The sequence below is a fragment of the Gallus gallus genome, chromosome Z, assembly GCF_016699485.2.
Source record: "Gallus gallus isolate bGalGal1 chromosome Z, bGalGal1.mat.broiler.GRCg7b, whole genome shotgun sequence".
NCBI lineage: Eukaryota > Metazoa > Chordata > Aves > Galliformes > Phasianidae > Gallus > Gallus gallus.
Window position 1 is genome coordinate 58724051 of NC_052572.1, and position 18541 is coordinate 58742591.

Here is an 18541-nt window from a genome sequence, read left to right on the forward strand (position 1 = left end):
TGTTTGCCTGAGATTAACAAGGAATAGACATTAACAGGGTCAAAGGGATTTGGCTGGGAAGATTTTATAGCTTCTTGGGTTTGCAGTAATTGTGTCTGTGTGATTTGAATGTATCTTGTAACCTATCCAAATTAAACTGTTAAAAAAATGTTAGCATGCAGTAATGAAGATATTTTTTTGTAATTATCTTAAGTACTGTGTATAGAAAACTGCTGGCACTGTTTATAATAATTTAGATCTGCATAGTACTGTGTATTACATCTGCTGTGCAGAAATATTAAGTTGCCTTTTACAGTATGAGGAAATTACTGATTATGCCCAGCAATACTAATTATTTGAACCCAGCAGTTACATTAAAAAGCATATATCACCATGCAGCTTAAGAAGAGAAAACTGTGAGCAAATGTCCATAAAAATTGAATGTACCGTTACTAAATGCAAGTGAAATGACAGTACAGCTTATATACAAGCTCTGTTAAGGAGACACACTGTGCAGATGAATGCTGCCATAAATGCAAGATTGTTACAATACTTATAGCTTCACTTAAAAGTTAATATCACTGAGGGGTGAGGAACACATTATTGTTAATGGAATTTATGTATGCAGCTCCCTCTGTATGACTTTGAAAATTTACCCCGTGAAATATCCCTGCCAGTAATTGAGTTTCTTTTGCTTTATTGGGCTATTTATTTTCAGATTTTAACAGAGTGTTAGTTTCATTTATGGAATGACTTTATTATTTGTATGCAAGTTGTGCTTAGATTTTAAGTTTAACATTACACATTTTCTTTTCAGTTTTCTTCCTCGTCTAAAATTATTGGTTGAAATCTCTGACATCACTTTCTTGTGTCCCTGGAAGAACAATATTGGAGGTCTATCTTCTATGAATTTAAGGCTTACAAATGGGGGCAGGGGAGTGATATTTTATGTATTGGGAAGGTATTTTTTTAGTAAAATTGATTAAAAGAGTTTTAAATGCTTGGTTCCTGCTGAGGGAGAAATCCCCACTGTAATCACTGAAGAAGGCAGTCGTCAGGTTGCTTTCCAAGGATTCCATCATGAGTCTCAAAAGCAGTTTAGTCATGTGTCTCTGTACACTGAATAGTAGGGCTAATTAATCCAAGAGCAACGCTGCCGTAGCAAAATTATTCTTGAACACAGCTAGCTTGCCTATGATGCAGGGAGTTCTGTGCCACACTTTACTGTGTCATGTCCCTGGATAGGCTGAAATGATCAGAATTAGTCATTCAATTTTTTGAGATGCTGTGAATGCCAAATTGTTAAAAATAATAATAATAATAAAGTGCCTGGCTCATAAAATAAAAAATAACAAAAGTTATTTTGAAACTGTGGGATTAATTTTATGCTTATTTTCATATATATTTTGAGATTTTTGAATGCTTTCCAGCTACGAACAAGGAAATTGGAAACACTTTACCTAATGGCATCAAGAGGTGCAGATTTTGAAGGTCATACTGCTTATGAAATTTTCTATAAAGTCACAAGTTAGCAAGTACCCAGGTCATTTAAATCTAGCACAGCCTTATTTCTCATGATGCTTCATTTTTAGAAAGTAAGGCTCATCTTTTTAGTCAAGTGATGAAGGCAGAAGTCTTGCTACTTATTTTAAGTATTTTGGAGAAAGTAAGGTACTATAATCAAGTACTTTATGTGCCTTTTGTTCCATGATGCTTGAAAAATGCTTTAATTAATTTATTTGCTGGCTTAGAACCCACTTGGGCGTGTCAAAACTTTATCACCAGTGCAGTGTGATTTTTCTGGTGCCATGTTTGGTTTTTTTTCATTCTTAAGAACCTCCAGATGGTCATATTACTTTGAAGAAATTATCTTTCTTAACATACAAATGAAAGAGACAAGTCTGAGATTCATTGAAGAGGTATTGCATCTTCACTCAATTTAACCGTGAATTTGAATGATGTGGTGATTTTTAGGATTTTTGTTTGTTTGTTTGTTTGTTTATATTTCCTTTTGATGAGGGCATTCTTATCATTAATAACTTATGTAAGTTTTATGTTAGATTTGAAATTAAGCAGAATTAGCCTCTACAATGTACTTAGATTATATTATTAGAATAGAATAGAATTTAAATCCCTTGTGACATTACCAAATCATCCCTGATTTCTCTAGCAATACTTGTGTGTCTCTTTTTACAGTATTTATATTCTGTGTTCTATACAGACAAATGTTTTAGTTATTGCTGTCAAAGAAAGTGGGAAAGACATCAGGAAGGGCAAGAAGATGATAAAAAATGTAAAACAGCTTCCACATAGAGAAAATGAGGCAAGCTAGGTTTTTTAAGTTTGGAAGCAAGACCCTTATGAAGTTGGGTGGAATAGATGTCTATAAAAAGATGGGAAGCATTAAGAGAATATACAGGTATCAGTGGTTGACTGATTCTTAAAACAAGTTAGCATGAGATGGATCTGGCAGATGAAATACTCAAACAAAATGATACCTTTATTAACCTAGAGTGCAGTTAAAGTCTGGAGCTTTTTACCTCTAAATGTTATGGATGCTAAAATAAGATGAAGGGTTAACTGGAGACACTGAAGTAGAAACTCACTGTGGATGATGATTTGCAATTTCTGTGTGTGGGTGCCTTAAAATGCTTTCAGAAGTGGCATTGTTTGTGGGTGGGTGGGTGTGTAATTTCATCTGATTAAAAAAAAAAAGCCATTTTTGTTCTTTTCTAGTCAATATTATCAGTAGGCCTTGTTCTTGAAAATTATGGTGAGAGTTAAATTTTGTAGGGTATATTTTCACTACACTCTCATCTTGAATCATTGGTGTCTGAATCTAAGTACTTAGTAACTGAATGTCATCATTCATGCAAGAAGACATGGATTGATTCTTGACCGTTTACAGCAGAAACTTCTGAAATGTCTATTTCTGTGTCACCTATGCTCTTTCTATTTATGTTCTTTCATAGTCATTTCTTTTAGCTCTGCTAGTTGCACAAGACCTTCCCAGCCTAAGGAAAGGAGAAGAAAAGAAGGAATTGCAGCATGACTGCTGTGATATTTCAGGGCTTTAGTGATTATGTAATTAGGTAGGAGTGAAAGGGATAAACAACCCACAACCTGGTTTACAGTGGATCTTCTGCTCTAATTTGCACAACAATTTGCTGAACTTATCTCAGGTTCAAACACTTGAAAATTCAGGTGAAAAGTCCTACCATGTGGATGGTAGGACTGTCTTAGCTAAAATTTGCCTAAGAACCTCAATTAACTGTGTGTTACAGCATGCAAGATCCATGGATCTCATGTTAAGTTGTTGAAACACTTCCATTGAGAGCTAAGTATTCGGATTGCATAGAAGCCAAAGATGGAACAGGGGTTTAGATAGTTTCAGTTTGTAATTTGTCTGAAAGAGAAAACATTTTAAAGATTCTTTAATTTTTGTTAACTTTTCTTTTGAGTGGAAATTATATCTCTGAACTAAAATGGGCCATTAAGAACGTAAATAACAGTTGATTTGTCCTTATTTATTGCTATATGTTTATTGTAACTCTGCTTGTTACCTCTGTTTTTACATTTTTTCCTATCAGACTTTTTTCTACCGAGTAGATCTTACTCCTTATGATTGTGGTATGGATGCCTTCCTTCAAAGCCTCTTTTCAGTTATGTAATATCTGTTATGGCCTTCTTTCATCCCTGCACTTGCCACTATTTGAGACCTCTCCCTTTGCACCTGCTCCTTTTTGATGTCACCTCTTGGCCGAGTTCTGAATGGAAACTCAAGGTGCAGTGCAGTCCATTTCTGACCTCTAGTTTAGAGCAATGATTGGTTGCCTAAGTAAAATTGCTCATCTCTTCTTAGCTTCTGAAGAGCAATTGTCTACATATGTCCCTGTACAACCAGCCAAGTGTTCTCTCACAAAGATGGACTGCTTCATTCTTCAGCAAGTGTGGAATGTGCTTTAGATCTTAGGAAGAATTCTTTGGCTTTAGTCCATTCAGATATAGTGGAAGGCAAAATTTGAAAATTACTGCCCACAGTGTATCTTTTGCTGTCTAACAGCATCAGCTGCCGCGGCACTCTCATAATCCCTGCACTATTTGACAGACATATTCTATTGAAGCCTATCAGTCTTACTCAGGATATCTTTTTTTTTCTATCAGCAAAGATCTCTTAGAGTCAGCTTTTTCTCAGATAGCAGACTTCTGCTGCTTGTCACTTGATGTTCCGTGTGGTGAATCAGCATGCTGGAAGAAATGCAATATCCTTTATGCACCCCTTTCCTGTATGTGGAAGAAGGTCAGAATTACCCTCTGCAGTGTCTGAGGCACAGATTCAGATGTGACAATCCAAATTGTTTCTTACAGGTTCTGATATCCCTTATATACATTCACAAGCTTTCTCTTTTAGCTTTCCCACCCGCCTTTACATATCAGCAAAACATTCCATAAACAGTCCTCAACCATGTATGCAGGTGCTTATCCAGTCAGAGTCATGAGCTCTTCCTAGCCATGTGCTCTTCCTCTAGTCAGTGTCATTATCACGCTGCAATCACACAGCTCACGTGCTTTTTGTTTTGACTCTTCTGGAGGTGTCCTTGGTTCTCAGCCTTGCTTTCTCCCACCATTTATCTTGCTCCACAGCTTCTGCTCTGAAAAGTTTTTCTTGTATTCCCAAACCCCTCCACCAATGAAAGGATAACAATCTAAGTGTACCAGAAGCCTTAAGTGCATTTTTTCTTTCCTTTTAGCAGAGTCTTTCTGTTCCTTTACAGAAATTCTTCATACAAATTTGTGCTTCAGTGGGATGCCCATATGGCCTGTTTTAGGAAGGCAGTATGGATGTCCTTTTGGTGTATGGTTTCCTTGTAAAAGGATTTACATGCATTAAACTCAGGCATGCAAAAAAAAAAAAAAATGCATTTAGATGAATGAGAGTAGCAAACACTGTGCAGGCTGTTCAGGAAGGAAATCAGTTTGTATCATGCAACTTCTTACATGCTTCCTTCTTCAGTTAGACTGTAATATCACCTCTGTCTTTGGTTCATGGTGGGCTGAGATCAGATTGAAGTGCTTTCAGTCACCCTGTGCACGATACTCTGTGAATTGGCTAGGATATTATCAGCTGCATTAGGCCATCACAGAGAGGTGTTGTTCTCTATGTGATGCCAGTTGGGTAAATGAGTTTTCTGAGTTCTCTGACCTCTTTGCATAACATCAGAAATCATATAAACTCAGTAATTTTTTCATCGTGCACTACTCTGTGGTGAGGGATGATTTTACACGGGACTGATAAATGACACTGAGACTTGGTTGAACATGTAATATAGAGAATCCTCCTGTATATTCCACATCTGTACAGAAGGCCACAGAGAGAGGAAAGACAGGTGTAATACCAGTGAGTTATACTGTCCAAGGTACATCTAGTCAATGCCTACATTTATCTCCATTCTGCTTTCTTTTTCCCACTTTCTGGATTTTCTCCAGATGCAATTCAGTTGTTGGCTGTCAGCTGCCCTTTCTGCAATAGGCCATGCACTGAGCAGCAAGGGGGGAGTTGATGTGTACCCTTTTCCAGAAAGGTGTACACAGCAGAATATTTTCAGGCTTTATTTTCCAGAGTAACTGTCTCATTTCTGGAATGTGTTTATCACTACACATATCAACAGTGAAGGGCCTTTCTTAATGCCATAATACAAAGTATATTTTTCATCTCCACAAAAATAAAATAGTGTTTTCTTTAAGAAATAGAATTTTCTCTTGCTTGAATTTTCTTTTACTTGCTTTCTAGATATATCAATTCATGTTTTGTGTTTTTATCACTTTAAAGAAGTTATATAATTATTATGGTATTGATCCATATAAATATGTATTTCAAGCTATCTACTGTACTAGACGCATGGAATAACAGAATATCCCACAGAATATCTCTCCTGGAAGGTTCTCACAAGGGTCATTGAGTTCAACCTCCAGTTCCACACAGCACCACCCAAAATCCATACCCGGTGTCTGAGAGCTCTGTCCAAACACTACCTGAACTCCAGCACTGGGGCTGTGCCCACTGCCCTGTGCAGCCCATTCCATGCCCACTGCCCTCTGGTGCAGCCCCTTTCCCTGACCCCCAGCTGCCCCCCCCCGACACAGCTCCATGCCGTTCCCTCGGGCCCTGTCGCTGTCACACAGAGCAGAGCTCAGTGCTGCCCTCCACTCCCTGTGAGGAGCTGCAGCTGCCATGAGGCCTCCCCTCAGCCTCCTCTTCACGACATTTGTAGAACATACATGGTTTGTTCTGAAGATTAATAAGCATGTTTGTATGCATATACTATATCATAAATCAAAGTATTCTATTAAAGTCTTCATGATATGGTAAAAGAGGGATCTTTGAACATAGTATCTTCTGCTTCCAGCTGAAATATATTTTGAATGATTACTTAAAGCAAAGATAAGTTTTCACTTCTCACTGAGTTCAGTTATGTGTTCCAGCATTAACGTTACTGTGGTATTCCTTTGGCTTCTAGGTCCACTTCCTTTCAGTCTAATGAGGACAGTATAGCTTGGGGGCAACCAAATAATTGGAAGGTTCCTTTGTTCCTGGAGAGGGGGGACAGGAGCATCACAAGGTTTTCAAATCACAGGATACAGAATTCATGTTCCATTGATTTTTATTACGTAATTCATGATTCTCACTTTTTGCATTTGTTACTTCTGGCTTTCTGCAGAATCAGGCAGGTATTTCCTACCTGTTAAATTTGCTTTATGTAAACAAGCTTTTGAGTAAAGGAGAGTTCTCAGAATAGCTGAGTATCTTACTTTTTTGGATATTTAAGATTTGAAGTTAGAAATCCAATGATGTAGATACTATTTACTCTTTATTCAGACATGCAAGACTCCATCTGATGTAATTATCAATAGCACCTTCTTCTGTCGTTCTTATAAATGCAAGAGTCTAACATGAATACATCTTTCTGGAACTTTGAGGAAACTCAGATGTCAGTGAAACCCTCACAGTTCAGTCTCTAAGGCTGCAGAACAAGAATAGCAAATTAGGGAATTTTTATTCAGAGCTCAGCTCTGCTCTTTAGTTCTATGTCTATTTAAAAGTGATTTGTGAATACCTAAAAAAATAATCCAGGAGCTTTGAGGTAAAAGAGAGGCTCTGAGTATAAGGTAGGAGAGATTTGACATATGAAAGTACATAAAAGTGCATTTCAATCAATTTCTATTTGTTTTCATCTTTGGAGCTTCTCTTTCAAATTACTCTGGCTCTTGCTCTGACACTTTCCATGTAAACTGTTCTGCTGATGTTACATCTGCAACAGAACTCTATACAAATATGGTATCAGCTTACTACTATTTGCATAGAAGTGCAAATTTATTACATTTGAGGAAGTTATAAAGATAAAATAGTTATAGCCATGTGGTGTGGTAATATTGGATTGGAAACAACTCACTATATTTTATACTCTGCCTGTGCTCAAAGCAGAATTCCCTGGATTATGTGACATGATTGTATGTTATTACAGGTGTTAAACTTTCAAAATAGTATGTTAGGTTTCTTCTTTTAACTACCAAAAGCTTATAGGTATTGCTGATATTTGTTAACTGACAGTCTCACTTGTTTTCAAACCCCACATATTTAAACTTGTGGAGTGTGAGATTGATGTTTCTTTTCACTCAAATGTCATATTCATCATTGGTATTGTGCTAGCAGATTGTTAAACAGACAAGGTGACTTGCACAGTGACAGTGTAGGAATGTGATGTCCCAAGACATTGAAATATAGTAATGTGGGTTGTTTTTTTTTTTCATTTTGTTCAATCAGTTTTAGCAAAACAGTGGTTTTTCACTAAAATGGAGGTGAAAATGTTTCTGAGTAGTTCCTTGGGAAAAATCCTGGTTAATGAATAACAAAACCTGGTGTTCATTTATACTTTCCCACAGCGATGACAAATGTGAAGGACTTAGGAAGAACTAACGTGACAGTGTTTTATAATGAGAAAAGGATACATTATGACATAGCAAAAAATGAAATTACTTGATATACTATGCTTTTCTACATTTTCAATTTTCCAGTATCATTTTTTGAGGAAAATTAAAACTTATTCTATGATTCTGCTTTAACAGCCTCCCAAGAATACCACAAAAAAGGAAGGAACTTCTGTTTAACATTGTATCAACTCAAATGTCTTTCTCAACTCATCAAACTCTTTTTATTCATGGAAGAAAAAATAGAAGAACTCTCTGCAGAAATTCTGTTGATGCCTTTGTTTAGTGAGAAGAATAAGAATGTTCAAGGTAATGAATGCTTTTCCTTGTTTATTGATTCTACTTGGTACAAAAGAACAATTTGGTATGATTTTCAAAATTACTTACTTAATTTATGCCATCATATTATATAAGTGTATTACCATATCCACTGCAAATCTTTTTTGAAATAAGCAAATTTACCTCTTAGCACAATGATTTGTAGAAAAGAACTGATGATTGTTTGTAAAGACATGATATGCAGTAGTTATTGATGAAGAGCAATCAAACACTGTAACATAATGACTTCTATTGAATTTCTTGTAAATACACTACGTTTCATACAGGACAAAGCAATGTATGAAATCTGAATTCTTTGTAACCGTTTCTGAACCTGCCCTTCAAAGCTGCCTTTTTCAAGAGGGAAAAACAGACTTATACAACACTTTTATTGATCTTAGATGATCACGCAACTATTTTAATATGAGTCCTACTTTCACCTATAGTTGTCACAACCTCTTACAATTAGTGTCCTGCTTATCCCACTTGCTTCATTGGCTGTTTTTATAGAACTAGGCTCTACAACAAAATGTAAAATTTTCACAATGAAACCTAAATTTCGTATTTGCTTTAGATTCTGTTTTTCATCAGATTGCACTCATGTCAGATGAAGACAGTGTGAAATCATGAAAATTCAGGTGAATAACACCTTCCATGTCACAGCATGCCCAAAAATGTTCTACTTTGCTACTTCTATGAGCTGAGAGATTCCAGGTCAGCAGAGAATAAGTGGTTTCAAGAGCTTTGAGTGTACTGTAGAAAAAGATCGGGTCAGAAATGAGGCCAGGCTGCTCAGGGGGAAAGCACAGATGGAGTAAAAAGTTTAATATTTCCATAGTCAAGCTACAGGCTGAGAAGCAAGGTGTTTTGGAAGTAACTTCTCAGAATACTAGATTGATGCAAACAAGCAAGCAAAAAAGCACAACATGAAACAAGAACAGTTCAGAAGCGCACATTTCGTTGGCAAGTTCTTCATCTGAAATATTGACGCTCAGGTACAGAAATGCAGGTTAACCTATGCATTTGTAAAATGTACATAAAAGCTCAAAATTTGCTTTCAAACACCATTTTTACTGTTGGTTTTAATGTATTTCTGCCTCCTTTAATTTCTCAGTTTTATTAGTTCTAAAGAAATGGTAAATTATTATTCACTGTGTTTTACGTTTTATGGCCTTGATCCTACAAAAAGGTGTCATAGTAAACTTCTCACGGAGTTAATTTAGAGGACAGACTATACGTTCAGTAAGAATGATTTTATGTGTTCTTTTTATTTGTTTTTTGTAAAAGACCTTAGAAAAGAGAGAAACCCTAAAATTGGGAATTGATTTCACATGCTTAGCTACTGAGAGCCGAAGATGTGACCTCCAATAATTCAGAGAACATCATCACTACAATGTTAACAATAAATATTTTACTTCCCAGAATTTGTAGTAAGGATTTTATTCTGAAGCATTTCTTCAAGTCTTACATTCAGAATTGTTCATCAGAAGTGTGTTCAGACATCCTTTTTGAGAAACATTCTTTTACAGTAATCATGTCTACAGTAAACTGGTCCCTAAATAGCATGTCTATCAAATCTGAAAGGGGATTATTATTTTAGGTCAGTTTATAGGAAGTAGTGTTCCAGGTAAGAAACCTGTTCTAAAGAAAATGTGAAATTATACTTACCCTGAAAAAAAGTTGAAAGTAGGTCTTTTACAGGCAATGCTCATTAAGTCATCAGACTTAACTTTGTTTTCAGTGTTCCTTTACTTACCAAGAAGTTTTATCCACAAAATTTGTTCAATTTCTGACAAATATCTGAAAAAAATTACCAGAAAAATAAAAAAAAGTCTTGACTAGAGGTTGTTATTTTCACTTCACGTTGTCAGAAATATTAGTTTTGGTGATGAAGTAAAAGTTGATTTGATCTGGGAGAATGAGAAGTATGTTCTTAGTCATTTCAGGTTCTGTTTGGTAGCAAGAGAGATTTAACATTTTCTCCATAAATGTCCCATGTTAGGCGGGTAATCTTTTTATTTTTTTATTTTTTAAGTGATGGAGACTGAGTATTGATAAGAATAATTGGTTAGAATCTTTGCTTTATTTTGTGCAGAATAAATCATAGTATGTGAATAGAAAATGTAATGGTCATCTTCTGTACTTTTTTAGAAGGCTTACTACTATAAAGCTTGTTTAATTTAACAATATATAATGTAGATCTGTCCAAAGTAGCTTTTAATAAACTCAGGTATGAGTGTCAGGTTTACAAAGCAGCACAGGCTGCAGACCAGCATAAGAAGCAGAGTAAATTACCCCAGATGGGACTGTGCGGTTCTTGCTGTTAAGCGTACTAGCTCTCACTGGTTTAAAGCTAGGTTGGGCATATGCAAACTCACCTGCAGATACTGCAGTGAAAGTGTTTTGGAAATATCAGTGCTCTGAATGTAGTCCTGCTAGTAAATCAAGAGAAGCTAGCCAATTCATAAAAGGTAAGCAAATATCCAAGTGAAGTGAAGTTTTGCCGGACAACACATAGACTGGAACTTTGTACCTGCTTCCTTTTCTTTTTGGTTACTTCTAGGGTTGAGGAGAGCCTTTTCATGTTTGTATCTCATACAGAAATGCAACATTTATTTTTTTTTCACATGCTTATGTCAAAAGTTGCATTTATGTATATAGCTGTTTCGATGGCAGTTTTAGTTGATTTTTGTTCAGCATATCCCATAGCACTTCAGTCTTGACATACAGAACATGTGTAAGGTTCCATCAGAAACAAAGTGGGTCTTTGGACAGTTCATCTTTTTAATTTTTTTTTCATTCCCAAAGATGGCATCTGAGTTTTATCTAAATCAGACGGTTTCTTGGCCCTCATTTTTCCCTAAACCCAGCGATGACAAAGAGCAATGGCTGCATAAATTGGATGTAAGAAGAACACTTAGGGTTTATCACAGAAGAATCAAAGATTTCATATCTTCTGACAGATTGTTTGTACTCTTAGGGGGTCTTAAGAGGGGTCAAATGGCTTCTAAGAGTTCCTTAGCTAGATGGTTAAGGGATTGTATTAGGGAGGCGTATGTAGTTAAGGGTAAAGAGGCTCCCAGGGTTTGTAAAGCTCATTACACTAGGACTATAGCTGCTTCTTGGGCGGAGAGGTCGAAGGCTTCCACATTGGAAATTTGCAAGGTGGCCACCTGGGCTTCTCTTCATACTTTTTCATTGCATTATCGCTTGGATGTAGTCTCTTCTGCGGATTCTGCTTTTGGTAGGAGGTTGCTTGTGAACCAAAAAAAGAACAGTGAAGAAAAGAAAGACATGTAGTTCACAGTTCTAGCTGGCAACAAGACAAGTTTCTTTGCAGTGTGCACAATGGAATCCTATGAAGACCAATTTAGGCGGTTGAAAATAGATGTTAGAGGGAAGTACTGCCTACCAGTGTTCTCTGATGGTAACCCCATGGCAGACAATAGCACCAAAGGAAACAGTGAACCAGAGTGAACTCTGTAGGGAGATGGATGTAGAGAGATTTTTTTAGGTGATACAGATAGTTCTTCGTGTTCAGTTGGAGAGTTCTACATCTGTCATCTTCTGGAATATATTCAGAATATTCATTTTTTCAAATTGTTTTCTGTAGATGGAAAAAAAAATCTATAAATTGCATTTTCCACTCTAACTTCTCCGTCTTCTCCATCTAGTCCTTCCAGATTTTAGTTTTTGACTTTTCTTTGCCAGACTTGAATTTTGCACTTGATTTCAAATTATATTTGCATTATCTAAAGAAAATTTTAAAAGAAGAAAAGGTAATATAAATACCCATTGTATTTGCTGCCTGCATAGAGTTGAATTTTACTCTCAAATCAAATGAAATGAGAAAATAATGAAAAGTTCTTAATGAATTTGTCCTTGATCTTTAACATGTCATCTGGACAAGATTAACGCTCTTTCTGAGAAAAAGTATCAGTGTTTTTCTAACAGTTCAGAACATTTCTTCTCAGTCTTACATATCCTTACTTTCTTCCCTATAGGTTTCAGATAATGAAAGGAGTAATCACTTCTTATTTTTCTTGAAAAGACATTTAGCCATCTCTTCTGCAGGTATCTCATCACGTGATGAGACAGTCTGCTTCTCTCTTTAGAGTCAGTTGAATTCTCTGAGATGTTCTGAGATACCTAGTACATGGAGCATCACAGGAGCAGTTCTCTTTGAAGGAACCTGGAACATTCAGTGGCCGTCAAGGGTTAAACAGAAGATCTGGGTTTAGGATCATGCCAAGATGCATTCTCTTCCCATCTTTAAGGTAGTTTTCTCTTCCCTCTGGCTTTGCAGAAGCTTTTTGTTGAGACTTTTAAAAAATCAAAAACATCTAACGTACTTTCATCTATGTCTCACTTTTTTTCATTCCAGTGAGAAAGGTGAACTTTGGACAGATCAGATAATGAGTACCAAGAAAAGCTTTTTCCAGTGGAGCTCTTTGAAAACACTGTGGGCAAAGTTGTCAAGCCCTTAGGTTTACAAGCTTTGCCTCAGGGGACCAGGAAGATTTGCAAAGGTCTTTCCTTCACAGCAGCAGAAGAAATCCTTTAGTCTATATTCCTTTCTGGAAAGTTTAATAAGAGGAGTGCAGAATCAAATTTGTGAGAGACGTCCTTTTAATAGGCATTGAAGTTATAAAGATTTTTGCTTTGATCTTGCAGCAAAATGTTCAAGTATCTTCTTTGAGAAATACCTAATTTTCAGCAGATAAATATGAAGTGAAGATAGAATTTACAGTAGGAAGTAGTTTGATTTCCAGTGCTCTTTTTCAGTATTTGTTTTATTAGCATTTGCTTAATATATCACACACATACACAAGAAGTATAATATTGAAGATAGGAAGTAGGAAGCTTTTTAATCTACTAGATCTAAAATAAGTTTTATTTCTTCCAAATATTTATATCTGTGGTGGAACGGTATTACCTATTTCTGAAAGACATATTTCCAGTAGCTTCAAAAAAAATCTGTCTGAGCCTGATGAATCTAGTGAGGTGCTTTGGTGTCACTGTTACCTTATGCACAGTTACTGAACAGTCCTCGACGGTTTCCTTGATGCTTAACTTCTCTTTGTTGATGTTAGAGCTGTCATAGTGACTTCCTCTTCTGAGCCTAAATGTTACAAAGCAAATAGGAAGCTTTAAAATTCAGTGGAATATTTAAGTTAATAGAACTTTGTATAGTGGAGAAAAAGAATTATATTAACAATGCAAGAGGTCTCACTGTCATAACCCTTACAAGAATGGAAAAAAACTAAATTGGAAAACAAATTAAGTACATTAAATAGATTGATACAATCTTCTATAATAATAAAGGAGTTGTAGAATATAACCTTAGAAGGAAGTACTGAAGAACTGATTATTCCTTCTGCCTCCATCTTTTCTTTCTCATGACATTTTCATTTTTAAATGTTCTTTCTACAAATTCTCTCCTCTAAGCATATATGTGATAAGAATTTGTGTCTTTCCACACAAATGGAATTTGAAGTTTGAAATCTGAGTGAAGAGTGAAATAATTTTTGTAGAAACTGATAGCTCACTAGGAAGGGATCCTTCCTCCTTCCAATTGTCGGTGTTCCTTTATGCAAAGGCAAACTAATTTGGGGTGAGTAGCTTCACTGTAGTGGCTTTTCCAGCTTCTTGAACAAAGCTGCATTTTTATTTCTCACGATTGTTTAGTGCAAGATACTCACAAGAGTAGAAGTGATAGGACGGCAGGAGAGTAGTTTTACGTGTATCTCTGTGGAAACAATTTTTGAGGGAAAGCCTGCATAGCGCTTGAGGTGTGTAGACTTTTTGGAGGCTGCAGCTGGTGCGCCATGATCAATGAAAGTGTGAAGGAATCTTGCCTTACCTGATGATTTGAACAAGATGAAGGCCAACTTTAACTGGATAAGGTTTGGAGAAAGCAAAAAAATAGCAAAGAGAAGGTGACTGGTATTGGGTCTTCTTTAGGAAGTCCACAAAATATTTTATATGTGTTTGAGATATATAGATATTAGAATTACTCTTGTTAGAATCAGAAGCTATATCTAGTAAGTATGTAGATAAATCTATTTCATTCTAAGTAACATCTGAAGAAAAGTGTAGGAAACTTCATCATAATATGTGTTAAATCTTTGGAGAAAGTACCATGTCTGTAGCACCATGCTTTGAATGACTGGGGAGATTAGATTGTCTGGTTAGTGTCTTCTGATTTTGTATTCTACCAATTAAATTTCCATTTTTCACAGCTGACATCTTTTTTTTTTTTTTCCTACTGTCTTATGTAAATTTAAATGAATATGGAAAAAGTAAAAAACAAAAAACAAAAACAAAAAACCCACCCAACTTTAAAATGCTGCATAGGCATATGAAAAGCAGAATGTTCATTTTCCAGAGGGTGAATTTTTTAGGGGAAAAGTAAAAGCCACTTCAGGTAAATGAGATCCCATGTGTGTACAAATACTGGATTTTTCGTAGACATGGAGAAGAGTTTTAAACCTCCGCTGAGTATACCACCAGTAGCATCAGGTGAATGAAGACCTCCAAGTTTATGCTTAACTACTAGTACTTAGTAATGTTTGACAACATCTAATTGCTTGAAAATGCTTCGGTTTAGTTTAACATTGGTTATACTGAAATTTAGAATATCTACACATTGTTTGACAGCTTTATGCTAGAAAATGGACTTTAAAAACACAAAATTATTTAGTTTTATTCTCATATTCATTCTGATACGCTTATGGAAGTGACATCTACTCACCCCTATCAAACCAGGCAATATTCATATTACTTCAGGATTTATGAATGAGCTTTTTTCCACTGTTTCTCAAGGAGCATGACTTGTTCTTTTTCTTGTGGCCATTATTTTACTCATAATAACAGTACTAATTAACTGTCTTTTTATTCTTTTCATATTGGCTTTTCCAAATAACTAAAAACTATAAAAATACATTAGTGAGCTTTTTTTATTATTATTTATTGAACAAATAATAGAAATTAATTTCTGCACAGCTGCTCTAACATTATCTGTTCTCCCTGTGAATAGACGACTGTACAATTGGTATAAAAATGAATTAATGACAAAACAAACTATATTTTACACATTATATGTGCTTTTTTATAAAATATGACTGAAATGGATTTCACCATGTTATATAAAAGGAGCTATGTATAACCTGAATTTGATTTTATCATAACATTAGTATTCCACTACATCTTGTTCAGAGTTTTTTTATGCTTCATATTGATATATCAGAAGGTGTTGTAGGCTGCTGACTTTTCTACAGAATTAATCTTAACTTTGATCCCCTTTATCATACTGTGCAGGAGTTCTGAAGAAAGCTAGTGGGGAGCTTTTAATAGGAGAAACTAGAGCAAATGAAGCCAGTGTGCTTCCTGAACCGTTACTTCAGGTAAAAGAGGTGAGTATGAAAAGAGCCTTCCACTTTGTAGGGGATTTTCTTTGTCTGTGTCTCCAATGTGGTCTGACACCATATTCATTATAAACACCTATTGCCAGAGTTTCATATACTGTAATTAATTCTAGGTGCAAACTCTCAGCTACGGTGGAATTAGAGCATTCATGAAGAATTGTGTGGTGTTTTTTAGGTTTAATAACAGAATGGATTTAACATCATAAGTACTTCATAACCAATCTGGAAAAAAATGTTAAAATGTGATAGCATTTATTCAATATTAAATATATTGTCAAATACAGAAAAACATTTTAAAATTCTATTAAGTTTTAAGCATTTGATAATGCTGTCTGTGGAGACATCTACTCACATGATGTTCAGCGTCTTTGATGTCAACAAACTACTGTGTAGTAAGCACTGTGCTTTGTAGAATATATGTACAAGATTAAGTTTTAGTAGTCATTTACTACTAAACAAATTTTTACTGATGATTTTATGGGACCTGAGTGTTCTAACAAGTCTGATACCGTGCAGTGGTGGAATTTAGTTTCCTTACGGCTCATTTTTACTGCTGGAATGATTTTCTGAAATGTACTTTGAATAATTATGTGGGCTGAGATTCCTGTATCTTATAGATTACAAAGAATACTTTCTGAAGATTGGGTTATACCTGACCCAGGATGAAAAAAAAAAAAAAAAAAGTCATAAAGCAAAAAAATAAGAGTAATTGCCAGAACAGTTGTGTGGGTAGCTGTCTCTTTGCTTTCTGGAGCTGAGTACTGGGACTGGGGAAGGGGCATGGAGAGAGGATGCAATTTCTAAATTGGAGTAAAGCTGAAAGGACTCCATGTTGTAGACCTTTTCATTGTCCTTCAATTAAGTATGATAAATCATTGTTGTCAGGAATACTTCTTTTCACCTACTATGCTCTCATAGTAGGTATCTTGATATTCCATCTCACACCATTAAAATATTTCTCACGCAGTGGTGCAGTTCTCAGTGGGCCACTTCTCATTTTTATATGTTATACAAGCCATGCAAAGCAAGATTAGAGGAAAGTAACTATGTCCTATGATGTCTTCTTCTGTGCAACTGTAACACTTCAGATAATTTCAGACACCTCTGTTTACAGAAAGCAAGGAACTGATACAAACCATTGTAAAATACTGTTTTTGCTAAAAACAGGATATCTCTGTTTAAACATTTTAATCTGTGCTACATCCAGCTCTAAAGAAGTTAAATTCAGTGTGGCTTAAAACCACCTTCTTTAGCTGCATTATCATTAATATTCGAGGTTAGTAGATTCTGGTTGTTACAAGAATTTGGTTGTTGCAAGAAAAATACAGAATTATCACAAGATATCCACTTCTGGATTACTTGTTAAACTACTGAAAATGGTTATAAGTAAGTTTGACTTTGTTCAGTATGTATTAAAGATGATAAATAATGTAAAAATTCATGGATTATGAAGAAGCAGTTGTGTTTAATCAAGGCTTTTTATAGATTCATTTTCTTAAAACCTTGATGGCAAATATAATATTATTATGCATATTCATTTTGTGTATGCTGCTTTTAATATAGTTTCGAGGCTAGTGAGCTATATTTCAAGTTACTCAAATGGATTTCAAAATATTATAGTGTTCTTCAAAGTAATTCAGTTATGCATATTCATGCAAGTTTCAGACAATAAGAATAACATTCAGTATTGAATTTGGATTGATTTAATAAACATATATATTATTTCAGCCTATTTCACTGAATTTTGGTTGGAGAAATGCATTTAAAGACCTGTCTTCTTCAGTGGCACACTGTATAACAATAGCAATTCAGGATTTTTCAACTAAAATTCTTCAACATGAGCAGCAAGAACAGTCGTCAGCTGCAGGCTATGCAATGAGTCTTGTAAACAACCAGCAAATAAGGGAGACCTGCAGAGCAGTCCAACAGGAGGAGCAACCAAAACGAATTGCTAAGGCAGGTATCAAATGATCTGAAATTTGAGGGGAGACAGAATGCCAAGGCTGTTTGCCATCTACACTTTGAAGTATTCGCAGTACCATTAATATTCTATATCTTATATAAGTGGAATTAAGAAGAAAGTGAGAAGCATTATAATCTGAGGCTGAACAAAGCTTTATATGATAGCCCGTAGTCTGTACATGACAGAATTAAGTTTTAAACTTCGCTGGCATTATTTTTGCTCATCCAAAAAGTTTTAAAACATTCTGCCTACACTGTTACCACATGGTTCCGTGGGAGAATGCTGAATGCTCGGAAGCATAACTATGAAGGGGTTTCCTGTATTTAGATTTTTAGGCTTGCCATTTAACAAATCAGCATAACAAAAAATATGGCCAACTTAGAGTTCTTTGATTTGATGTAAAGGTCATTTATGGTAATGAATTACTTTGTCCAAAAGAACATTTGTATGAACATTTTTGAACTTACTAAGCTTGCCAACTGCTCTAGCAAATTTAGGTGGTGCTGATGGTTTGCCTTAAGTAACATGTAAGCTTTGAGAAAATAATTTTAGGGAGAGCAGAATATAAACTTACTAACATATAAGTTTGCATTCAAATTCAGTACTAAGAAATGTATATTTTCCAAAATGAATTAGTTTAGAAAATGATCTTAGTTTACAAGGAATTAACCTTATGTTTTGAATGTACATCTGATGAAGTCATAAGCAAACTGAAGAACATTACTAACATAAAATGATTTTAATTTTTCTCCTCAATAAATATTACATAGCTTTAAAGCAAAAAGGAATGTAGTAATAATTCGTTTACTGTAGATAAATGTTTCCTTACTGTAAAAGAGAATTAAATGTTTGTAAAGCCCATTTGATG

General features: G+C 35.3%; 1 protein-coding gene across 5 annotated transcripts in view; it reads left to right on the forward strand.

The window, feature by feature from the left end:
• The window catches only part of KIAA0825 (uncharacterized protein KIAA0825 homolog), a 231048-nt gene that overhangs the window by 58690 nt on the left and 153817 nt on the right, over positions 1-18541 (forward strand). For all 5 annotated transcript variants that reach the window (XM_015280546.4, XM_015280548.3, XM_040655737.2 and 2 more), the window contains exons 5-7: positions 8104-8274; positions 15604-15698; positions 17439-17666. In XM_015280546.4, coding sequence (XP_015136032.3) covers positions 8104-8274; positions 15604-15698; positions 17439-17666 — 494 coding nt within the window. The remainder of the gene's footprint in view (positions 1-8103; positions 8275-15603; positions 15699-17438; positions 17667-18541) is intronic.